Below are 25,049 nucleotides of genomic sequence, written 5' to 3' on the forward strand. Positions count from 1 at the left end.
ATTATATTACTCTACGCTGAGCGCGCGCCAAAGCACGCATCTTGGCATGCACGAAACGTCGTGGTTCCCATAGCAACGCACGAAACGTCGTGGTTCCCATAGCAACGCACGAAACGTCGTGGTTCCCATAGCAACGCACGAAACGTCGTGGTTCCCATAGCAACGCACGAAACGTCGTGGTTCCCATACCAACGCACGTCGTGGTTTCCATAGCAACGCACACGCGCGATCGGTGGGACAGGGGGGAAATCCTCATTCGCTTTAATGCAAAACAAACACATTCCTCCTGCGGAGGGAGCTGGTAGGAACGTCGGGTTGCTCGGTCAATGGTCAGGGTCAACAGCGGCGTGGTGTATTCCGCAAATATGCCCGACTGTGAGGGCGGGCGCAAGCCGGCGTGAGTAGGTTAAACGTTGAGTTTTATAAGGGCACCACGGGGTGACCAGCCCCTCCCCACCCAGCCCCACCCCTCCCCACCCAGCCCCTCCCCACCGTCCCCACCCAGCCCCTCCCCACCCAGCCCTCCCCACCCAGTTCCACCCTCCTCACCCAGCCCCTCCCCACCCTCCCCACCCAGCCCCTCCCCACCCAGCCCCTCCCTGCACGACGGACACAATAATCCCCTGTGGGCTGGTGTAACCTGGAGGTTCCTTCCAGTAAAAGAAAACGCTGAGGTAATTCTTCAAAGTGTCATTTCCTCTTCTCCCCCTCCCACCCCAACGTGTGCAGATACTACTATAGAGTCTGCAGATACTGCTATGGGGCCGTCCATAAATGACGTCACGCACCTAGGGGGGGGGGGGGCAGACATTTGTGACGATGTGTGACGAGGGGGGGGGGGTGAGAAATGTGACGTAACATGAAAATGCGCAACTTTAAATAAATATAGAAGACACGTTCTACTTAATTAAATAGATTTAAAAAAAAAAATTCTCCTACAACATCAGAGTGCAGCGCCACATTAAATACGCACTACAATGACAATAATTAAAGCGATTTGAAGCATGTTTTATTTTGGGGGGGGGGCAGAGCTTTGTGAAATTGTGACGTCATATTTGAGGGGGGGGTCTGACTTTTTGTGACGTCGTGTGACGTAGTAGTTACTACTATAGTCAGTAGGTACTACTATTGAGTCAGTAGTTATTACTTTAGAGACAGATCCTACTGTAGAGTCAGATACTACTATAGAGTCACTATAGCAGTATGTAGGGTGTTTAGGTATATATATCTACACGGGAGGAAAAAAAATGTTGAGGGTGGCGGGGGATCGATAATTTTGAGAAAACTTTTCGATCAACTATTTACCCCCCTCCCCCCCCACTTTCTATAACTTTTTTGACTTCTAATTTTATTGACGCACAAATGAATGGACATAGAAACCGCACGCCGGGCTTTCACAATAGCTTAGTATTTGTGTACGTATATGTCATGTTTTTTAAGTTTTGAGAAGTTTTTAAATGTATTTTTCCCCGGGCAACGCCGAGTTAAATAAAGAAGATCATTAAGTTATCCATGTTGTCATTTACACCATGACGTCACCGCATAGTTGGGTCAGTCCACTCTGAACACCAGGACGGGGGGTGTTTGTAAACTCTCAATAAATACATCCAACAAATACCGAGCCTATAACTTATCAATTACAACACATACTTCATTACAGTTATTAGTATTTGTTAATAGAAGTTATTCTATGATATTTGTTGAAAATTGCTTGCTTTTGTTCACGAATCTCGTGACTTTTTTACGGACACCCCTAGAGAGTAGCAAGGCACTTGGTAGAGTCTAGGGACGCGCCTCTTAAACTCCGAGTTTCCGCGCCTTACGCGTTTAAAATGTCCAATGTTATACAAACGCGGACTTTCTCTCATAAAACATAGCCACTCGGCGCGTCCTAACACACGGTAAGCCCGTCGCTTCGCAACAGTTTCGCGATTAAAAGCTTTGAACGAATAAATGCCAAAGAACATTTGCCTCAGATTTGTGTCGAGTTATAACGGGGTGGTGATGATGGGCTTGGTGTGGGGGCGGATAAAGTGGGACCCACTCATAACTGTTGTATTTATTTATTTATTGTAAATGCAAGTGGAAATTTACGTGTTATAATAATGCATATTAACGTATTCTCCGCCACTATAATGTTAAGAATCGTCACTTAAACGTTTGCCCGGGTTTATCAATAAAGTTATACAAAAAGTGGGTTCTCACAATCCCCGCACCGGATTATAAGACGCAGCCCCCCCCCGCCAAACCACGTATCCATATCCCTGTAAAAGAACAGGCGAATAATCAATATAATTCAGTTACATACAACATGACATGATTGTTATTGGTAGTCGTCGGCATGTACGCGTGTAGGTTTAACTTCTTCCGCACCGTACGTAGCGAACCGTATTCATCGGATGTGCGGGTTAAAGGACAACAAACTAAACACAAAACGCGGATTTAAAGAGCATAAAGCATAATGTGTCGTGCCGAACATACCGGGTCCCGTCATAGAAATGTAGAATTTCCACCGCTGTGCAGGGGGGAGGTGTTAGTAAATGATGTCTCACGCCTGATCAATATTATCGTATCGTACACTGCTACTCAGGGATTGTGGAATAGAGATCGATCAGTATTGCTCTACTCGATTGCTGGCCAGACAGTTGAGCTCAATACTCGTTGTCCGCTTATTTTGATCGATGGATATTATCGTGATGCTTTGTTTGAGGTTGATAGACACTTTAGTTCGCGAACGTTAAGGGAGATAATAATGTATTTAAAATGTAGGGAATAATAATAATAATGTATTTAAAATGAAGCTATCTTGCATGAGCGAATCGGGCGGAATGCACCACATTATCGTGATGCTAAGCAAGGGTTGAGCCCGGATAGTGCTGGGATGGGTGACCTATTGTGTAACAGATTATATCGGCTGGCTGGGGTTCTACAGCAGAGGGCAGTGCAGCGAAATCCATCGTTGTGCTGTACTTCTATGCTCCCATCTTTCACCAACTCGCGCTGACCAGCGTGGTGAAGTATGGTCAAACAAATCCCCACAGCATATGGGAGCCCCCCCCCCCCCCACATTACAACTGTGGATAGATGGACAAAGGGCCGCAAGTTAACTTTATATTGGGTTTTTTTATAAAGATGCCAAGCGATTGTGGAATTCGTGTATTTAGTGCAAAGATGCAAAGACGGAAGGTTTGAGGTACAGTGGTCAAAACCCCTTGTGTGTGTTTACATGAACGCCGATTAAAATGTTATTTTAAAAGTGTTGGAATGTCTAATCTTAAGTAAGATTGGATTCCCAGACTGCCTTTCATGTGCTTTACTGCCCAAAAGAAACTCATTTTGTTTATTGTTTCAGTAATTTCTCTGAAATAATAATAATTAAATAATCTGGAAAGAAACTTGCACAACTTCCACAAATTGTGTGGATAGTCTCTTTGGAAAATGTTATGCTGGATGAGGCCCCTCACGTAAGTCGTGATGATAATTTGACAATACTTCACCATGCTGGTCAGCATGGGTTGAAGGCAGGAGCATAGAAGTACAGTACAAAAGTGGATTTTACTTCACTTCCCATCATTGCCTACCACGAAGCCCCACTCTCTACAATAATCAGTTTTATACATGGTGGTGGCCCACCAAAGACAGTCTCAATCGTGATTAGCTTCGGAGATCTGATGAGATTTAGTGGTGCATTCTATGTGATTTTGTCACAAGTTGCCCGATGTTTTAAATCGCACATGTTGAGAAACTCGGTGTCTCTCAGATCAAGCATGCACTGGGGTTATTTTGGGGGCCTTTGTTGGCAACCCTAGTCCATAATCCAGCAGTGTAAGTTTCTACTTTCCCATGACAAAGCATAGCACTACCACTGGAGATGTCTCACAACGTGGCACTGATTTTATCATCCTCGCAAAAGGAACGATGGCCGGAGTCCATCCCAATTCACAACACAAATGTATTTTATAAAGTTACTTTATTGGTAGTGCAGTGGGAATGGAATTGTGCTATAAGCCCAAGGAATTCAGTTTCATTCCTGGCCACTGTTAACATCAATACCAAGTGATATCTGGACTGGTCCTGGGCTCTCCATTCACCAATCCACACTGACCAGTATGGTGAAGTATGGTCAAACAACCCCCCCCCCCATGACCGACGTGGTGTGACCAGGCCTCCATGCAGCAGTATATTATTTTATTATAAAGTCACTTCAAAGTGGGCAAGATATTCATTAGGAAACCGAGAAAAATGTAGCATGCATATATTAAACTATTAATACAGAGTCCTAAACTCGTGACACGTGCTTGTGTCAGAATTATTGTTTTACAGTCATATATGTTGTGTGTAATGGGTTCATGTTACACCGTGCAGCCGCTAGAGGCCGCTATATCTCCCACAGTGTAAAATTATACACCACAGTATTTCTGAATGGAATTGCGGCTCTGAATTACAATTCTTGGAATCACTGGGTAGGTGTTTCTTATTTTGCTTCTAGAAATGAGACAGTAGTAACATACATAAGCATTACGTGTCTAACGATGCATAATTTAAACGCATTAAAATGTATTAGTATGCTCATGATGTGCACGTACAATCGTTTCATCAGTGTACTACTGGATAAGGGCCTCCCCAAGCATTTGTGGGTTGTAGGGGATATTTTTCCCATACTTCACCCTGTTGCTCAGCGTGGGTTGGTGAAGGAGAGTAGGTAGCATAGGCGTGGACGTATGGAAGTGCAGTACAACAATGTATGTTACGTCACTGCCCTCTGCTGCCAATTGAACTTCCTACGCACCGTATGTAGCCAACCGTGTTTAATCGGAGCTGTGGAATTGTGTGTGACAGTAGATTACAATAAAACCAGGTGATTATGGTAGTGTTACTTATCGACGAAGGGAGTGACTAGAACCGTACGAATATATCCGAGATGGTAAAAACGATGCAGAAAAAATGTAATCTTGGATCAAATCGCGGCCGTGAATCCTCACTCTGATTGTGAATGGTTACTTCCAAAAGAGCACACGTGAAATGTATACAGTATTTTAAAAGCCCACACAATGTAACTGGTATTTGTCAAACATCCCAATGATGAAAACTTACCTGCAAAACACTCAATTTGGAATAAACATAGCAATATTGACCCCCCACTGCGAATACTTGGTAGGATTGTCCTGAGAAAAAACCAACGAGTGTTGAGACTCAGGTTTTCCTGGGTAAACACGTGCACGTACATCAATAAGTAATACAAATTGGCATTGCCGCACAACTATTCCACTATATTATTGGTTCTTTCGGTAAAGTCACGTAGAAGGGAAACAATAAAATAATACAAATTATAAAACAATTAAATTCTCACGACGTTTCGACTGCAACACAAGCAATCATCATCAGGTGTGAAAACTACAGCAAGAACATTTTTATCTTGTTTCCCTTCTACGTGACTTTACCGAAAGAACCAAGAATATGAATCCCTGCAGTCACGAAAGCTTTAAATCAAACCTATTCCACTGTTAACAAAGAGAGGTCACCTTTCCCCGTATTCACAACGGTGCTCACTCGTGTTGTATTTTGTGACAAGCTGCAGACTTGGGGGGGGGGGGGGAAGGTTGGTTGTCCTATGAATAGCCAGGCTCCTGCCAAAGGAATGTGTAATTTCCGCCACTGGCTCAGGGCTGCCAAAGTAGCTTAGCGCCTCCCAATGATCCTTCCTCAGAAGATGATTTAGATGCTAAGTTATTATCTATTCTAAATGCAACTAAATGGAACTGCTTTAAAATAGTTAATTTACACAATGCAATGTTGCATATCCGACCATTACATATTCATCTTGACAAATTAACCGCCCACATCCAGTGTAGTATTTTAGCATCATGCAACAGTTATTTCTATAGATGTACACATATCTGACCTTATCGCATATCTGCCGATACCTCAGACCCCAGCGGGTCAGACTCCAGCGGGTCAGATATGCGATGTTGTACTTGGTTGAATATGTGACCCGAATTTTTGTTTATTAAAAATTTAAGGTGCATTTGGACCTTAGTTTCTAAGATTTTGTTTATTAATGTTGTACCATTCATGCTTTGTTTTACCTGTAATATTCTGAAATCAAATTTATGGTTTAACCTTGGACACCATTGCAAGTAAGAGCATGTATCATATTATCTTAATTGGTCATTGTAGGCTGAGGGTTAAAAGTTGACTACAACTATTACCAGTAGGCCACTTGATTTTTATATCCGAACCCTGACTTTTAACTCCAGCCTAGTGGGAGGATAAACTGATTTAGAGGTTGTCGCTTTGGTCATTAGTCCTAGTTCTGACTCGAACCCTAACACCACCAGCCCAACGCGGGCGGCAGGGTGGCGCATTGAAAACTCTTGTGCCTCACAGCAAGACGGATCTAGGTTTGATACTCGATTTGGGCTCCTTTCTGCGTGGAGTTTGTCCTCTCCCTGTTCTGGGTTTCCCTCCCTGAGTTTCCTCTGGGTTCTCCAGTTTACTCCCAGAGCTAAAAGAAAACTACAATGTAACTGGTATTGGCCAAACATCCTAATACCTGCAAATCAATCGATTGGAATGACACATATCAACAATCTGTTCTAATGCAAAAACTTGGCAGGACCCTCCTGAACAATATTCTTGAGACTCATTGAGGAATTCCTTGGTCAACATGCGTCATAATAAGAAACAATGAATGCAATTATAAACTTGAGTAGCCCTGGTCTGGAGTAGCCCCGTTCTTGCTGATGATGAACGAATACATTATAAGGTCGCACTCGGTACAGACAAAGTGCTTGTCACAAGTGAACCACAATACCTCGCTGATCTCGTCAAGGACCATCAACCATCACGCGAACTGCGGTCATCCTCGCAACAGCGGCTTTTGGCTCGCCATCGAACAAAGATGGTCACCGCATCGTGCACTTTCAGATGCGCTTCTCGGGCCGTTTGGAATGCTCTTCTTTCCGATATTAGGAACCCACTGGAGCTATGCACTTTTAAATCATCTAGATTGAAAACTCATTTCTTTATAACTGCTTTTTCGTGTTTAGTTTGTCCTTCCCCTGCACCTACAATTAGCATGGTTGGCTATGTACGGTGCGAAAGAAGTTCTACATACATTAATGCACTTTGCTGCGAGCGATTATTGCTTCATGGAACCAGTGTGGGATGGTAATGGCTTGGGGGGCCTTCGTCAAGCACTGGATTGATCTTGGCCAATGATGCGGTGAAGATGATGAATTGCGTGTCCCCGCTGCCTGGCATATGTCAAGCGACGCGATGCGATGCCAAGGGTCCCCCCCGTGGTTGCCCTGTGGTCCAATCTGCACCGTAAACAAGGTTTAGTGTTACGGTCACGCGTCTCAGCTAAAAGCGACCGCCTCAATAATGGCCGCTTTAGATAAATATATCCATTTATTTACACCCGTAATAGTGCGGCCGCCCTCGTACAATCTCACACAAGGTGGATTTGTTGTTGGGGTAAGTGCAGCTTTAAGTTGATATCTTTTTTAACCAGGTTACAACTAAAGAGACAAGGATGGTCTCGTTTACAAGAGTTGAAGAGGGTTGCGTAGAAAGGTTGCTAACCATGGTCTTGCTCCTTCTGACCTCATCAGGTCATGTTAGAAGCTAAGCAGAGTTGGGCCTGGTTAGCACTTGGATGGGTCACCGCTGACAGCTGGGTGTGGGAAGCATGCTAGAGGGCGCCCTTTCCTCTGTGTTCCGCAGGGGTCACATTCCTGTAGACTCAGAAGGAAACCTTCGGGTTTTGAAAGATGCGCAATCAGCACTTTAGCTGTCTCAGTTTGGAGACACCGCTCTGGGTTCAGTAGAAGACAGTCTTTCCTCGGAGTTCAGTAAGGACAGTCTATCCTCTGGGTGTCTCAGTGGTAGACACTCTACTCTGTAAGTTCATTAGCCAATGCTTCCCTCTTGAGGTGTCTCAATGTCAGATATTCTCTGCTCATGACTCGGCAGCAGACATTCCTCTGCATTCAGTAGAGACACTCTGCCATTCTGTATTCAGTACAGACACCCTCCCCTCTCAGTTCAGTAAGATGCATCTTTTCATCGGGGTGTCTTAGCAGTAGATACTCGTCTAAGTTAAATAGCCAACACTCCCCTCTCTGGGTGCTTTTACTCCCAGATATTCTCCCATATTGACTCAGCTGCAGACATTCCTCTGTATTTAGTCAGTGCAGACATTCTCCTCTTTGCGTTCAGTATGAAACACCCTCCCGTCTGGATGTCTCAATATCAGAAACCCGTGCAGGCTGACTCAGTGGCAGAGGCCTGCGAAGAGATTGTGGTTACTATACGGTGCAACGAGTGTATTTATTGCACATCTCTTAAGGGTTGTTGTGGTGAAACAAAGTTCACGCTGCAACGATTAGCGTGATGTAAGGGTCCCTTTGTAATGGTATTTTGCCTTTTTATCGTCTGCGTTTTGTGCTTTGATGTACTTCAAGTACAAATAAAGGTTACTTAAAATGTAATTCAACTGCAATGCACTCAAGATGAGCCTGTCTTATTACCCACATGCTTAAAAAAAATTCTTATTACCATTATTGCATACATTATTCCTGAAATCGTTTTACAAACCGATAATTTGATGGGTGATATTATTATCTGTATCTCTGATTTGCATAAAATGGCTATATACGGTGCGGAAGAAGTTCATTGTACATACATTGTAATTGTGAACTCTTATTATCGTTATTATATAATATGTTATAATTATTGTCGTCTATTTATTATTTTTATAAATATTTAATCTGTTAAGATTGGATACTTCAAAATAAAATCAGCAAAAAGATCATCACAATACAGCGAAATTTAGCAAAACGCACGATACGGTTACGGAAAATGTTACATCCTAAGATACGTCGTAGCATCGCCATGTTGCCGCAGCCTGAGTACAGACACTCTCTCCTCCAGGTTTTCTGAGACACCTTCCACTCTGGATGTCTCAAAAGGAGACACTCTAATTTCTAGGTTTAGTAGGGTCACTCCTCAACTCATCCCTATTTGATCGCTCGACACCATTGCGGGACTGTCACAGGCAGGAGGATGTTGACCGTGGACCTGTGCAAAGTGGCTCAGTGGCAGTAGTTGGCAAAGCGATGGTATGCGTTGGGGCAAGTGTGAAGGGACTCTCACACACCAGACTGCATGCACACACACACACCGTCTCATCGTGTGTGGCGGTGGCAGCGTCGCCCCACACACAGTGGGGTTCTGGTTAAAATAGTATACGGTGCTAACAGGTGACGGTGTTCTAAAATAGACGTAAACCCTCTTGCTGCTGCTGCTGTATGGCCAGGGTCAGCGGCCGGGTCAGTGTGCTGTCTGTGCGACGGATACACGGGCCTGCATGCCCATGTACGCACGTTGCATACTACAAGGACTCCATCTAAATATACAGGCACTCTTACTGTATATCCGGCAGAGTGGTTAGAATGTGTGACTCACAATCGGAAGGATACGAGTGTAAGGTCCAATCGCGAGTCAATCCAGCCTGGCGTCACATCACATGATTACCACTTCGTGGTAGGGTAATGGGGGTTGCCTGTGGTTATCTGCTATAGGAATAAGGATTGTCATGGAAATCCCATAAAATCTCATTGTCACAAAAAGTAGGGTTTTGATGAGTAGGCAAATGAAATGGATGGGAATGTTGAATTACTAATTTCAATGCGCAGCCGTCTGGGGAAATGTTACAATACATTTTAAAACATTTTTATTAAAAGTTAATCAAATGAAGCTAGCATTAGTTATGTGTAAAATACAAATATATATTTGGCTGATCAGATTGTGAACACAAATGTGACATTTCCATCATTAACTCAAGACCAGAAACAGAGATGGTAAATACCAATTCATATCCTTCAGAGTAATAATTTTGATACATGCCTTCTGTACATTTATTTTAATGTATTGTGCATTCTATTTTCAGATAACTGAAGAAATGCGACTGGAAATTGACTGGAAATGAAAATCGTCGTCATTGTCAGCATTTAAACGAAGATGATGACCTCTGTTAGTTATATACAGTGTTATCATAGTTATTATCTCTGATATGCATCATCAACATTGTCATTACTGTCTTCATCGTTGTCATCAATGTAATGAACTTGAACTGCAAAATTGACAAAATAATGCAGAAACTGACCCATTAGATGACAAGTGCTTTTAATTTAGTTCATACCCACAGTTATTTCAACGATGTAGTTCTTTAGACATTTCATATATTGTTTCACCTGCCCAATAAATATAAAAACCCATTTAATTTCCAAATTCATGCCGATCACATAAAAAATATATAACATATCATTTTGAGCACTCGCCCTTTTTGTAACCAGGAAATTTAAACTCACTAACGAATACTTCCTTACAAAAGTTCAAAACTCTGAATTTTAGAAATAAACGTACAACCAATAAAAGCGGAATTCTCATAATGGAAGACTGGCGGCAACAGCAGCTGTTGCTCTCTCAGTCACTCTCCACCTCATCATCCCTCTCATCTCTGTCATCCCTGTCATTGTCGTCATCTTCGTCGTCGTCCCTTCGCCCCGGCCCTCCGGCCGCCTATAAGCTCGTGGCGACGAGCGTGACCCATTTCGGCAGCGCTCGCGCCGAGGCCTGCCTGCCCAGCATCACCACGCCGCTGAGCCGTGCCGTGCACCATTGCGTGGCCACCGACAACGCCGCCAAAACCGCCAGCACCGCAAAAACCACCGGCAAGTGGGAGGGCAGTCATGGCTGCAGTCTCAAAACCACTGAGGCTCAGAGGGCTGGCGGCATCCTCAAGGCCACCAGTCAAGGTGGCCACTTTCAAGACGTTGTTGGTGAAACTGGAGGTGCTTTTCCAGTTTTGGCACCCCACTGTGATGAGCTACAAAATGGCTGCTTTCGAGAGGGTGTCACGCCGGGCTGGTGCGGCGTGGCTTCGTGCCGGGTGGTGCACCGTGGCACGTGCTCCCCTGCAACCCCACGAATCGTGCATAGCTCACCTGTGAAGGCGACCGCCTTCGCCATGGGTGGGGGTCGATGCTCGAACGACGATGGCCTCACTCATTTATTCATCGGCAGCAGCGGCGACTCCTCCGATTGCGGTTCCACGGCTCCCAAGAATAACGTGGTCCTTGCCCGGAAGAGCCTCGCCAGGCCTAACGTCGCTGTGGGAACAATAGAACTGGCGAGCGGAAAAATCAAAGAGTTTTCCCGACAAACGCAGCAAGCGCAGGCGAACGCGGCGCGCAGGAGCCCCCGGCGGAATAAAGGAGCCTCCGACGCCAAGGCCCCTGCGACAGTGAAACACGCGTCGAGGATGAAACCAATGTCAGATCCAGAGACATCACTGTGCGTGGCCCGACCGAGCGGCAGGGCAGGTCCTGATGCGGCCTTCGACCTGCTCTTGCCATATCTGCGCCAGGGCCTCCTCGTCAGGCTCCTGGAGGAAGCCGGCGCCTCCACGGGCGGAGATAACACCGGGAGTGTCGAGCAGTTTCTGTCGTCGTTGTTCGCATCGACGACATCGGCGCCTTCGACGGCCGCTTTCTCGTCCACAGAGGACATCCGAGCCTGCCTGCAGATCCTGGTGAAGTGCTCGGAAGACCTGAAGCGGTGCACCAACATTATCAAGCAGTGTGTCGACGAGAAGTCTCAGCGCGACGGCAAGGCGGTGCGTGCCGGTTGCGGGTCGTCTACTCCTGACCTCCACCGGGCCCTGCCCGACACGGCCGGGCCTGAATTTCTCGCGGCATTCCTTGGGGGTGCCGTCGCCGCGGCAGCCGCAGCAGGATTTGGTTCTATTGCCCCCCCGTCCTACGAAGACGTTGTCTCCTCCTCGTCCCACCCAGGCCGCCCTGCTACACCTCTGCCACCAAACGAAATGCCATTACGACGGTCGCTGGAGTTGAAATCGTCATCGTCTTCGCATCCGACATCAAAATTCACAGGAAGGAAACCGTCGAACAAAACATCATCTTTGTTCTCACTAGCTCCTAGTCCGAATTCTGTGGCAATTGTTCCACCATCGCAGGATACAGGTGCTGACTTGCTGTTGCTACCAACACAGGCGACCAGTGAGAATTGTGCTTCCAGAAGTGTTGATGGTGGTGTCGCAGATAACGGGAAGCTGCCTCACATGTTGATCAACTCCACCAACATGGCGGCAGATTTTCCACAGCTTCTTCCGGCCGTGGAAAGTGAAGGAAGTATCGGGGAAAAGCGTGAGTATGATGTGGATCAGATTCTGGTGGAGTTGGAAAACATTTCCAAGGAATTTTCGTCACCATCTCCTGTGAAGTCGAATGCTAAATTGGATCCGGCAAAAGGCGCGAAGGCAAACGACCGAAACGATAACGACGAGGATGAAGATAAACTGCTGGGGAAGGGTGAGTCGCACATTCAGCTATTATTTTACTGAAGTTAATGCTCTATTGTGTGCAAGTGGAGTATGCAAGTTGTGGATTAACCGTCCTTGCAAAGAAATAAATAACATATTTACAATGCATGCTGGTTTAATGAAAGGCTGCTCCTCACTGCTCGATGGTTAACAACTATTGACAGCACAACCCGTCGGTAAGGAAACCGATTTACTTTAAGAACCAGTCAAAACAGAAGATGGATTTTACTTCTTAATCCCCACATTCTATGGACAAATTACATTTTATAGTATCATTGACTTTTCACTATCCTTGGTTTAGCCAGGCCACAATTCCCCCTCCCTCCAATACCCCGGATAATTGAGGGTTTGACTGTATTCATATTTTTACAATGTTCATTTTTCTTGAGTTGTTTAAAGTAATTGTTGGCACATTCGCAAAGTGTAATAAACCGTGCCATGGGGCGTTTTATCTAAGCGGAGGACTCGGCTCTCTAACACCAAGCAAGCAGCGTCATAGCGGGATGCCATTATTTACGAAGAAAAATTTAGGACAGTCGTTCCCAGCAACCATCATCATTGGTGGGAAACTGGGAAATGGAATTTCTTTATGCAGTCCATTCTTACCAGTCAGGTAGTCACCACTTAGTCAATATACAATACATTACAAGCTCAGCTTACCAGGAAAGTTATCAGTCCGGAGGCTGCTCCTTCATCCATCCAGATCCCACTCATGCAGGAACTTAAATCTGACATTTCTTAAAATTAAGAGAACACGTGACATCAGAGGCAGTCTCTGGGCCTCTGTCTATGATCTGATCAGGAGTTGCTGTGGTAACCGTTGTCTGTTATGATTGCCCTAATATTGCTCCAGTGGATCATGGCTGTAAGAGCAAGCAGCCAAGAGTTGACATTCTTGAATAGGGTCGGGTTATGTGGGGTTGGCGGTGAAGCAGCGGCAGTGTTCATCTCCTCACATTGACACTGCAGCTTTAATGCAGAACAAATCATTCCTGCTCCTGTTGTTCTTCTCGTACAGCTCAAACTTTGTAACTCCCTTTTAGATTTACAACCCAATATAAACAGTTATTTTCAACTATATCTCAAACCACTTCTGGAAAAAGGAAAGCCTCCCCACACTTTGTCGGTCTTGGGGGTTGTGTGGCCATCTTCACCATGCTGGTCAATGCGGGTTGGTGAAATCAGGGCACAAAACCGGTTTAGATTTCACTCGGCTGCGATGTCAGCTGTGCTCAGAAATCAAACTCTGGTTGGTCAGGTTTATAGAGCAACAACTACACCACCGCTCTGAGTCTTACATTAAATCGACATAAATAGATACATAGCTAACAAAGTCTAAAGTACCTTCTGTAGGTTTTCAGAAAATTCATCAGCCAGAAAAATATATGTGCAGGCTGGAAACGATATATATACACACACCAATTGTATAGTATTATAATGTATGCAAATAAAAATAGAGGACATAAACACACCAGAAAGTTTCAGCATGCTTTGTTTGCCAGGGTAATGGCACGACATTCTTGCATTAATTTTCCACACAGCCTGCGATATTTACCAACCTGGTACATAACACTAGAGGGCAGCCTGTTCTACAGACAAGATTACGTGATGCCTGACACCTGACCATCATCAGACACTTACACATTCCTCCTGCGGAGGGAGCTGGTAGGAACGTTGGGTTGCTCGGTCAATGGCCAGGGTCAACGGCGGCGTGGTGTATTCCGCAAATATGCCCGACTGTGAGGGCGGGCACAAGCCGGCGTGAGTAGGTTAAACGTTGAGTTTTATAAGGGCACCACGGGGTGACCAGCCCCTCCCCACCCAGCCCCACCCCTCCCACCCCCCACCCAGCCGCACCCTCCCCACCCAGCCCCTCCCCACCCTCCCCTCCCCACCCAGCCCGTCCGCACCCTCCCCACCCAGCCCCTCCCCACCCCTCCCAATTTTGGATGCACGACGGACGGACGGACACAATAATCCCCTGTGGGCTGGTGGAACAAGGTGGTTCCTACCAGTACAAACTGGCCCGATATTTGTCCGAGACCTTACGGCCATTCACTGGTAAGACCACCTCTTCTGTAAACTCAGCTCACCTGGTATCGTCAATTAAAGACTTCTCACTGTCGCCAGGTGATTTGCTCGTTAGTTTCGATGTAGTTTCTTTGTTCACCAAAGTTCCTGTGCCCCTGATACCATTGCAATCATTGAAGATTTGGTCCAACAAGGATTGAATGCTGATGTACCAGCCCTGGTGAGACACTGCCTCACTAATACATACTTCACCTGGAATGGAACATTCTACAAACAAACTGAAGGCACCCCAATGGGTTCTCCCTTATCTCTGGTTGTGGCCAATATTTTCATGGAAAAATTTGAGATGGACGCCATCCAGGTATCCACTCTATGCCTGACCCTTGTGGAAGAGGTACGTGGATGACACGTTTGTCATCTGGCCACATGGCCGACCAGCTCTAAACCAATTCCTCAACCACATCAACTACATACACCCAGCCATCAAATTCACCATTGAGGTAGAAACGGATTGCATGCTACCTTTCTTGGATGTCCTAATAAAAAAGAGACCAGATGGCTCAATGAGCCATTCTCTCTACAGGAAAGTAACCCATACTGATGCCTACCTAAAACCTGATTCCCACCACCATCCATCCCAGAAGAATTCCCTCATAAAAACGCTACACCATAGAGCTCAATGTATCTCCGACCATGAACACCTAACCAGTGAACTCAAACACGTACACCAAGCTCTCAAAGCGAACGGATATTCTGATGACACAATCCGCAAAGCCATCACCCCAACCGTGAGGAAGGAGCCATCTGAGCATCCAATCAAAATCATCACCCTGCCATACATAGCAGGGGTAACAAAACATATTTCCAAAATCATGAACAAACACAAGATCCAGGTCCGATTTAACACAGTACATAAAATTCGTGATCTGATCCCATCTGTGAAGGACAAGATTCCTGACATGCAATATCCCGGCGTCTACAAACTAAGCTGTATCTGTGGCAGCACATTGAACTAAGAATACAGTTATCGCTTGTTTGATCTCACAGTACATCATTTATTTTTTCTGAAATCCCTCTGGCTCTGAGTACCGTTTACACAGCAGTATAAATAGGTTTACCAAAGTGGGTCGCGTTAGTCAGGGTAAAGCGTGGATACGTCCACCCTCTGGGATGTTTGTAGAGCGCCCTCTAGTGGAGGCCCTTCAGCCAGTCGTGGCAACAAATATATTCAGGTCTTCACCATCATCTTATTTTCATTGGCATCATCATTATTATTGGTCATTGCCACCTATAATTGGAACAACAGGTCACCACTTCTTCCAACCCTATAATCCATATAGCTGAACTCTAAACCTAACCCAGGTCTCTTTGCATCTCGAGTGTGCCCCCCCCCTCCCGCCAGCAGTAAGCATGAGAGCTGCACTTTCACCACTTTTACAAGACTGTTGTGTAATATAAAAAAAAATTACGCACACCTTTTTCATAACTGCTTTAAACACTGGTCCTAATGCAAACTGCATCACCGCCACCCCTCCACCCATCCACCCTCTCTACCCAGTGCTGGCAGTGATGGAGGGCCTGGCCACGGACCTGGCGCAGTGCGGCGCCACCGGCTCGGGCGCCCGTCTGTCGGGCGAGGCACAGGTGCGGGCCAAGCAGGACCTCATGGGGCTTCTCATGGAGAGACTTACGACGGCGCTGCAGGGTCCCGAGTCAGGCCCCACGGCCCTGGCAGTTCCTCAGGAGCGGCACGCCCACCAGGCAGCTGGCGCAGATGCGGCGGAGGCGGCGACGCATTTGGTAAGCGGCGGAGGGCTTGAGTGTGTGCACGTGTTGCGCTGTTGTGACGTCACCGTCATCAATATCTGTTTTTTTCGCTTGTACAATGGCAGGTCAAAAACCGCAATGGGGTTTTTCCAATGCAAAAGCTGAGGCTGTGCCTGCCGACACTACTCGTAGTGAACTAGTTGAGATTCATGTAGATGAATTGGTGACACCGTCTTCACAGTGTACTGACTGACGTTACACAAAGAATACGTCATTAAACCCTGCCCCTGGCTCTGCTTGACTCTGAGCCACATATCAAATGTTTTGTGAGGCTAGAGTGTATCACCATTATGTTCTGGCTCGGTGCAGCCAGTAGAAAACCACCCATACCATGAGGGGCCCCCATGCTATCTCTGCTCGCATGCACCAGTGTAAAAGGGGTATTCGTGTGTGTCTCCATGTCTGTGTTTTGTCTCCCTCTCAAATTTAGTTGTACCTGATGACTGCTTATGTTGCAATAAAAACGTCGTATTCTATTTTATATATTTTCTTTCTACGTGACTTTACTGAAAGATCCAAAGAGTAATTCCTCTAGTCACGAAAGCTTAAAATCAAGTCATAATATTTATTTAATTGGCTGGGTAAAGTTGTGTGGAAACTGCCTGACCTGTCGCTTCACACACATTTATCTTGGGTTTAACGAGACTGGATTGTGTGAGGAGCTCAATAATCCTTGCAAGATCTGGACACTTTCCCATTAGTGAACGCCTCTGACAAGGCGAGGCTGCGTTGGCTGGGTCATGTAATAATAATAATGCAATTTATAACGTGCGCAAATTTGCGGACGTAACGGCTGTAACTCAGGCGTGGAGCCAAGCTCAGAGTCGCTCGAAAGCGTGGCTGTAGAGGTGAGTTTTTAAGTGTCTCTTGAAGGAGGCGATTGAGGTGATGCTGCGAATGTGCAGAGGGATGGCATTCCAGACTGTTGGGGCTGCCACCGAGAAGCGGCGCATAGACGTGACCATCCTGGATCTTGGTATCAAGAGGAGGTCGTGAGTCGCGCTGCGCAGGCATCTGCCGTGTGCTGAGCTGCAAGTTGTCAATAATAAGGAAAGGTACGGCGGGCAGGCGGATGTGAAGGCATCGTGGCAGAGGGAGGCGATCTTGTATATGACCCTGCTGGCAATGGGTAGCCAGTTGAGGGCACGGAGACAGGCAAGTGAGTCGAGACGGGGATGAGTGTGGCCAATGACGACACGTGCTAGGTTGTTTTGTAGTCTTTGAAGTTTTTTTTTGAGGCTTGTATGCCCATCCACTGCATGCCAAAGCAGCTTCTGTTTGGCTGGATACAGGGTAGAAAATGTGTGGAGCATGGTCTAGAGAGTAGATGGGCTGATGTGGTGTGGGGGAACTAGGAGCTGAGTAGATTTGCCGGTGACTGGTACCAGTTGAAGGCAGTCGCAGTTCAGCAGCAAAGGAGGGCAGACGAGCCATACTCATGGCAATGAGAGCAGAGCGCCGGGTGGCAGAGGTCGCAAACGGGTTTTGATTCCTTACCCGTACCCGGCCGCACTAGGGTCGCAAACGGGTACCCGATACTCGGCTGGGTACAGGTAGCCGGGTATCGGGTAGGGTACGGGTATCGGGTACCCGATTGCGACCTCTGAGATGAAGGCATGTTGCAGGCGCGGGTGGGTTGATTCTAGGAACTTGAATTGTGAGAAGAGACAAGACGTTGGGAAATGAGTGACAAACGGTTACTCACCAGTGACTGACGGCCTTCTCACTCATTGGTTGGGGTGAGTCACGTGCGGCTACCCGTACCCGTACCCGGCCACACCAGGGTCGCAAATGGCTACCCGTACCCGGCTGGGTACGGGTAGCCGGGTATTGGGTAGGGTACGGGTATCGGGTACCCGATTGCGACCTCTGCTGGGTGGCTAAAACATAGTGATGTGCCACATTGGGAAGATCAGATGTTGCATCTGCCAGTCATCGCAATCAACACCTTGCACTGTCATGTGACCTGCTAACGTGCCTTTGACACTTCAAATGGTCTTAGAATACACCTACCCTGGCACAAGTTGGGGGTTATTGATGTGTGTGTGTGTTTGTGAAGGATGCTAGGAATAGTATGAAAGGATAGGGTAAGCAATAGGTAATGGTGCAATTCACTTCTACAGCGTTTATGTGAATGGACATGATTTGGGGTTGTGATTAGATACAAGAAACCATTACTGTCTCATTTGTATTCTATTTATTGTCTAGTTTGTATAATTTAGTTTGCTCCATCAGCGTAAATGTAAACTTAGCATATAATTTGCATATATTGCAAATCGATTCAAACAAGGACAATTCTAATTGTTTACCATGAGCTGAATAATCAATGCTTCATTACATATTCATTAACAATTCAAAGTGGGCAACTGGGTTGGCAACTTACAGTCAGACACATAGGTTGTGTGCTGTATAAGGCAGACCTTACGAGTGTGTGTTTGTGAGTGCTTGTGAGTATGGGTGTAATTATACGCCCTCCTCATGATTCGATGAATTGTTGCAATTTAGGGTTACAATTACATTTATTTTTTTACATTGTGGTGAATGCAGCGGTGACTAGTGGCTACAGGGGGTCATGCATGTATGTATGTTGAACTTATTTCGCACCGTACGTAGCCAACCATGATAATCAGAGGTGTAATTAGGAATGGCAAAGCATGCGATGCTTCGATGCATGGATTGGTCAGGTAAATAATCAATGCACACTTTCGATTTAAAGCTTTCGTGACTGCAGGGATTCATATTCTTGGATCTTTCGGTAAAGTCACGTAGAAGGGAAATAATAAAATAATAAAAATAAAACAGAATACAATTCTCACGACGTTTCAGCCACAACACAAGCAGCCGTCCTCAGGTGAAGAACAAAGCTCTGAGAATTTTAGTATGTTTTATTTTCATTATTTCCCTTCGACGTGACTTTACCGAAAGTTCCAAGAATATAACATTCAATGCACACCTTTTAGGCTCTGCAAACATTGTTCCATGTATATCAGACAAACCATGTTTTTTCACGTCTCAGAACTGGAATTTTTGCCAAATTTCGTGAAAAAACTAATGTTCTGTTATGGGTCGTTTTGTACTCTCATTGGTGACCAAGCTGAGCCCATAAACTCACCACAGCTGAGAACCTGGTTTAATCCCACGTGGCTGACACCCGGATTTAAAACCCATATCTTCAGGTTCTGGTTGTGTATTCTTGATCTCTCAGGCACCAGGCCAGCTCCGTGACATCATTCTCCGGTGGCGTGCATTGAATTGTTTTTTATTCTTTTGCCCCAACTTCATCCCAATGTTGCGATCATTGGTACGTCATGACGAGAAGAATCCATGATGTCTCGCAGAGGGTTGCAGAGTACAGATTGTCAATCTGAGTACAAAATGTTGGGGATATGCTCTCCAACACACCGGTGTGCTGCACTAGCAATGACTTGGCATGTTCTGTTTACGTGACAAACCGTACTAATTTACGCGATCTAACCCAAAAAAACTACATTATGGAAACATTTATTGTGATGGGATTTTTTTTGTCTGGTCATTGGTGACCGGGCTGAGACCATCAACTGTACTTGAAACCCCGGTCTGATCATGTGTGGGGTGCCTGGATTCAAACCCAGCAGCGCAGTGGCGCTGGCTCTGCATATCAGAGCCCTGAGCTACACGGCCACCTTCGCATGGGTGTGTTTTTTAATGCAGCTGCGGTAACGTGACTGGCGCCAGGACGGCGCCACAAACAGGATGTTACTTGCTGCGTTGCATCCTGGGAATTTCTGTTTATTTATGGAAGAAATTACGTCGCGATTGAAGCTTTGTGTTGTACTGTAATTGACTCTAATCAAAACCAGGTCTCACCGCGCGACTCCGTGGTAACAGCACGTGCACACGCGCACACTGGCATGTATAACAAGCCCTTAATTATACTTTGTAGGCTATCGGGGAAAGTGCCGTTAGCCCATTGAGGCTTGGACGGTACACATATGAGGTCTGGGGGAGCCAATTTGTACCACACCAGCGCTGATGTTTGTAACCAATTACCACACGCCAGGTGGAATGCATTTGAGGTTGAATCGATCTTTTTCAGAATTTGTATTCAGACTCGAAGAATACGATGAGCTATAAAGCTTTTTTTCACAGATGTCCAGTATATGTGGGTTAGAAAGTTACAACAACAAACAATGCAACATTTATTAAGGGTTTGGATTAAAATACCGATTGGCAACTCAATTCATCAACAACAACAACCGCCATTCGCCACTAAGTGGCGGTGACGTCACCACGACGCTTGTGCCAGGCCAAGTGCACCTTGAGGCCACGTGAAGTGTCGAACGCCCGCTGGCAGGAGGTCACGGGACAGACCCAGCAGGTGCCACGGGTCGACTGACCGAGATGACCGAGATGACTGGCTGATGCACCACCTGTGCCCCCTACTGTACCAACTTGCTGTGCTTTAGCCACCCGGCGCTCCGCTCGTTGTTGTCAGCGTCGCTCCTCCGCCCTCCGTTGTTGTTGGAGGGCGACTGCCTCCAACTGCCCAGTAGCGTCCTTCACGAGCCTCCTCCACTGAGGCCGATCTTGACACCGCTGGTACCAGTCATCGGCAAGTCCACTCAGCTCCACGTCCTCCTGTACCACATCACTCCATCTCTTCTCTAGCCCGTGCCGCGCCTGTTTAGCCCCCTCGATCCGGCCGAACAAAAGCTGTTTAGGCATGCGGTGGCTGGGCATGCAGCCTTGCCTGCCGGAGGAGCTCACCGATGGGACTTTGACCAGATCTTTCAAGGATTTGTGAGCTCCTCACACAATCCAGCCTGGTTAAACCCAGGATGGATCGTAGGCAGGCCAGCCTAAATGTTTCCAACCGGCGAAGATGCTCCATTAGGGGGGTCCACGTTTCGCAAGCGTAGAGAAGGGAGGGAATGACTGTGGCCGAGAAGACCTGAAGCTTCGTGCGGAGCGACAGACCAGGTAGCTTCCACACAGCGTTACGCAGCCGATGAAAAGATATTGCCGCTCGACTGATTCGGAGTGAGACCTCTGCTGTTAAACTGGAGCCGGTCATAAGCACACTGCCCAGGTATGGGAAACTCTCCACTCTCTCCACTACTGCCCCATCACCGATTGGGAGTTGTGGGGGTGGAGTGTCCGATGGTACAAAATACCCAGGCAGGTGCTTAGTTTTGGTGGTGCTGATGGTAAGGCCCCACCTCTTAGTGGCACGCTCCAGTCTCAGCAGCAGCGTCTCCAACTCCTCTTCTGAATGAGCAGCTATTACCAAATCAACGGCATACATAACGTGGTTGACCAATAGGGAGCCATCCCTTGATCGCACCCGGGCGTCGATCAACCTCCCATTATATCTGTACCAAATGGAAATTCCCCCGGTACAGCTATTGAAGGCTTCACGAACTACGTGGTCAAAATAGATGTTAATTAATGTGGGAGCCAGCGGACATCCCTGTCGCACCCCAAGGTGTACAGGGAAAGGCTCTGACTCCCGGCCACGTAGTTTTACCCGGGCCCGCTCACCATCATGAAGGTCCTTAATGATCGTGAGCAGAGGGTCAGGGACTCTGAAAGCACGAAGAACAGCCTAGAGCCCAGGCCTACTGATGGTATCATAGGCCTTGACCAGGTAAATAAAGCAGAGATGTAGGTCTTGTTGGAATTCCCTACACCTCTGCTGTAGCAGACGGATGGAAAATATGGCATCTGTGCAGGACCGCCCTTTCCTGAAACCGCATTGGGGCTCCGCAAGCCTCTCCTCAGCGTGCCTAGCAAGGCGATGTTGAATAATCCTTGCCAGGACCTTTCCCGGCACACTGAGGAGTGAGATGCCCCTGTAGTTGTTACAGTCTGTGCGGTCCCCCTTCTTAAAGAGGGGGACCACCAGGGCATGAACATACACACACTCGCACACACCCATCAGTATGCAAAACACTATCACTTCACACACACCATTAACACACACACATACCCTCATCAATTAGCACACACATGTCCACACCTATCAGCACACAAAACCAAGATGAAGATTTCCTTCATGTAGCCTTTATAGACTCTTGTGGCTAGTGCTGTTAGCGAGCACCTATAAAGGCTATTTAGGCACACTAAGGGGTGGTCAGCACCACACCCAGCCACCTTTCTCTCCCCAGTGCCGAGCTTTACATATGTGGCACAAGGTACTCGCATTAAGTCAACCTGGGGAAGGCCCAGGACTGGTTCCCATATCTCTTGGCACTCATGTTGCCCATGGCCAGGAATCTAACTCAGGTCGGTAGGTTCACAGCATCGTGATTTAACCACTACACCACCACTCCCCTTTGACACAAAGACAAAGATCCCCTGTATAGCCTTAACAGACTGTAGGGGCAAGTACTGTTACCAAGCACCTATGAAGGCCGGAACGGCACACGAGGGGGTGGGTGGCCAGCACCACGCCTGACCGCCTTTGTCTCCCTAGTGGCAATGTTTGCACACCGCACCAGGTACTCATTTGAGGCTGAGTCGACCTAGGGGAGGCCCGGGACCGGTTCAGATAACCGTCACTGGTGTTGGCCGTGAGCGGGAATCGAACCCGTGTCGCTGGGTTCATAGCGCAGCGCGCTAACCACTACACTACCGCTCCCCCCCTTTGACACACACACACAAACATACACACCATCAACGCACACTCACGCATGCACGCACACACGAACGCAGGCGCTTCGGATGTCAGAAGGAATGTGCTCTGTGGCTTTGCCCATCTATTTTAGTCTCGCTAGCAATGAGCGTGGCGCCAGCGTGTGTGCTCGTGGTGCCACTGCATGGGACCTGAGGGGGCCCGGCTTCCCTCTGGCACCGCATCACTGAACTACGTCCGGTTCCATCCGAGTCACACGAATAATCGCAGAGTGGGTGCAGTCATTTGGCAACTGGGTCCATGTTAGGGGGGGGGTCTCATCCCTGGTCAAATCGACCTTATTCAGACCGAGGGAGGAATTGAGTGGGCGAGAGATATGCAGGCTTCGTATCGGTGTACTCCCAGAACTAAACTCTGTCAAGTTTTAAAGTACACATGCACTTCACACAGCACCTGTCTTCCCCTAACGGGCTGCTGTGAGCCGTGGAGAATTATTGTACTTGTGTGGTAGTGACTATGTTTGTGGGTGCCTCATTGGCGAGATGTTAAATCCCTTACCCGGTGTGCAGGAGGTCCTGGGTATAATTCTGGACCTGACGCCTGTAAATTTGGAATTTTCTTGTTCTCACCGTGGTTGTGTGGCTTCTTCTCGGGGTCCTCTGGTTTTTCCCTCCAAACTTTGAAACACGCATTTATTTGGCTGCTAGAAATGTCCACATGATAAGCCACTTCGTTGTGATAGGTTGCTTCTGAAAAAGAGCAATAAAGTTCAGTGGACTTTACCTGGTAAAATAAAAATAGTTTTAGTGTAATAGTTTAATGTGTTTGCATGGTCATGTTGTGTCTTACTCGAACAGATGGTTAAGGATCCATTGTCCAAAGGGGGTGGTTGTCTGTCTCTCCTTGGGTTGGGAGGGGGGGGCAGCCGTGTGTGTCTCGTCTCACCCCAGATTGCTGTCTATCTCTAGATTTTCTACCCAGAGTGCTGTGTATCTATAGCCATGGGGGGCTGCCATGAGCCTCTACCCATGGATCCGTGCGTTTTTACCCAGAATGCTGTGTCCAACCCTGTAGCATGATCTTGTTTAAAGCGAGGGCTACAAAAACTCATCGTCGATATTAGACAAACCTCAAAGAAATGTTGAACACTACACAGTGACGATAATGATCTCCACCATCATAATCGCCACTATACATTTTTATCACCGTCATCTTTAGGACCATTATTATGTCAAATCTTGACTTAAAGCTTTCGTGACTCCAGGAATTCATATTCTTTGGGTCTTTCGGTAAAGCCACGTAGATGGAAAAATAATAAAAATATCACGAAATATTTTCTCCTGCCTCAGTAGCTCTCCCGCTATATTTTTTCACCTGATGACGATTTCTTGTGTTGCGATCGAAACGTCGTGATTTTTTTTAGTATTTTCTATCTACGTGGCTTTACCGAAAGACCCAAAGAACATCATGTTATGTTGTTAGAATTTAAAAGGGAGGCTGAGCCTTGAGCAGCGAGCCGGCTGAGCCCCCTCAAGCCCCAAAGATGCTACGGGGCTGTTGTGAGTGTCTCAGGGTGCCGTGCGTCTCGTGTCTCGACACAGAGGGCCTTGTGTCTGCCACGCAGGCCTTATTGTAATCGTTGAGGGCATCCTCCGTGTGTCTACTTTCCGGACCAAATGAAACCGAACGTCTGGGCTGTTTGATGCTAGAAGACCTCGCGTATCGCCTCCCACACCCGCACACATGCCACCCACATTGATTTTTGGCAAGCTCATGCATATTCTGAAGTTGTCCCATGCAACACGCAAATAGCAACAGGCGTTTTGCCAAACAACCCGAATTAGATCTGGCAATCGCTCTGTGCTTGTGCGTGCGTACGTATGCACACACACTCACCACCACACGTACACACAGAAATAAGCGCCCATACACATTTTGCCACAAGTACACAGTACTTAGTCATACACACGCACAGCGATAGGCACGCACAACCACAAGTAGACACGTACACACAGCTAGCTACAAGTCCACACATACTCTCCCGCAAGTAGACACACACAAGTTGATACAAATACAGTCAAAACCACATGCACTTACACACAACCACACGTACTCACATATGTACGCAAGCACACATCAATGTACACGCAATTTTCAATACGTATACAT

At 46.9% G+C, this 25,049-nt stretch overlaps 1 protein-coding gene across 2 annotated transcripts in view; it reads left to right on the plus strand.

Annotated features, from left to right (window-relative positions):
- The first annotated feature begins 234 nt into the window (after nucleotides 1-234).
- LOC133340718 (serine/threonine-protein phosphatase 2A regulatory subunit B'' subunit alpha-like) overlaps nucleotides 235-25,049 on the plus strand; it is a 44,117-nt gene continuing 19,302 nt past the window's right edge. The window contains exons 1-3 of one of the 2 annotated variants that reach the window (XM_061549118.1): nucleotides 235-674; nucleotides 9,956-12,398; nucleotides 15,999-16,240. In XM_061549118.1, the coding sequence (XP_061405102.1) occupies nucleotides 10,457-12,398; nucleotides 15,999-16,240 (2,184 nt within the window). In that variant the 5' untranslated portion in view covers nucleotides 235-674; nucleotides 9,956-10,456. Of the gene's footprint in view, nucleotides 675-1,788; nucleotides 1,902-9,955; nucleotides 12,399-15,998; nucleotides 16,241-25,049 lie in introns of those variants that run through there. The other variant, XM_061549112.1, reaches the window with a different exon arrangement.

The sequence above is a fragment of the Lethenteron reissneri genome, chromosome 2 (genome assembly GCF_015708825.2).
Source record: "Lethenteron reissneri isolate LAM-NWPU_2019-01 chromosome 2, ASM1570882v1, whole genome shotgun sequence".
Taxonomy (NCBI): domain Eukaryota; kingdom Metazoa; phylum Chordata; class Hyperoartia; order Petromyzontiformes; family Petromyzontidae; genus Lethenteron; species Lethenteron reissneri.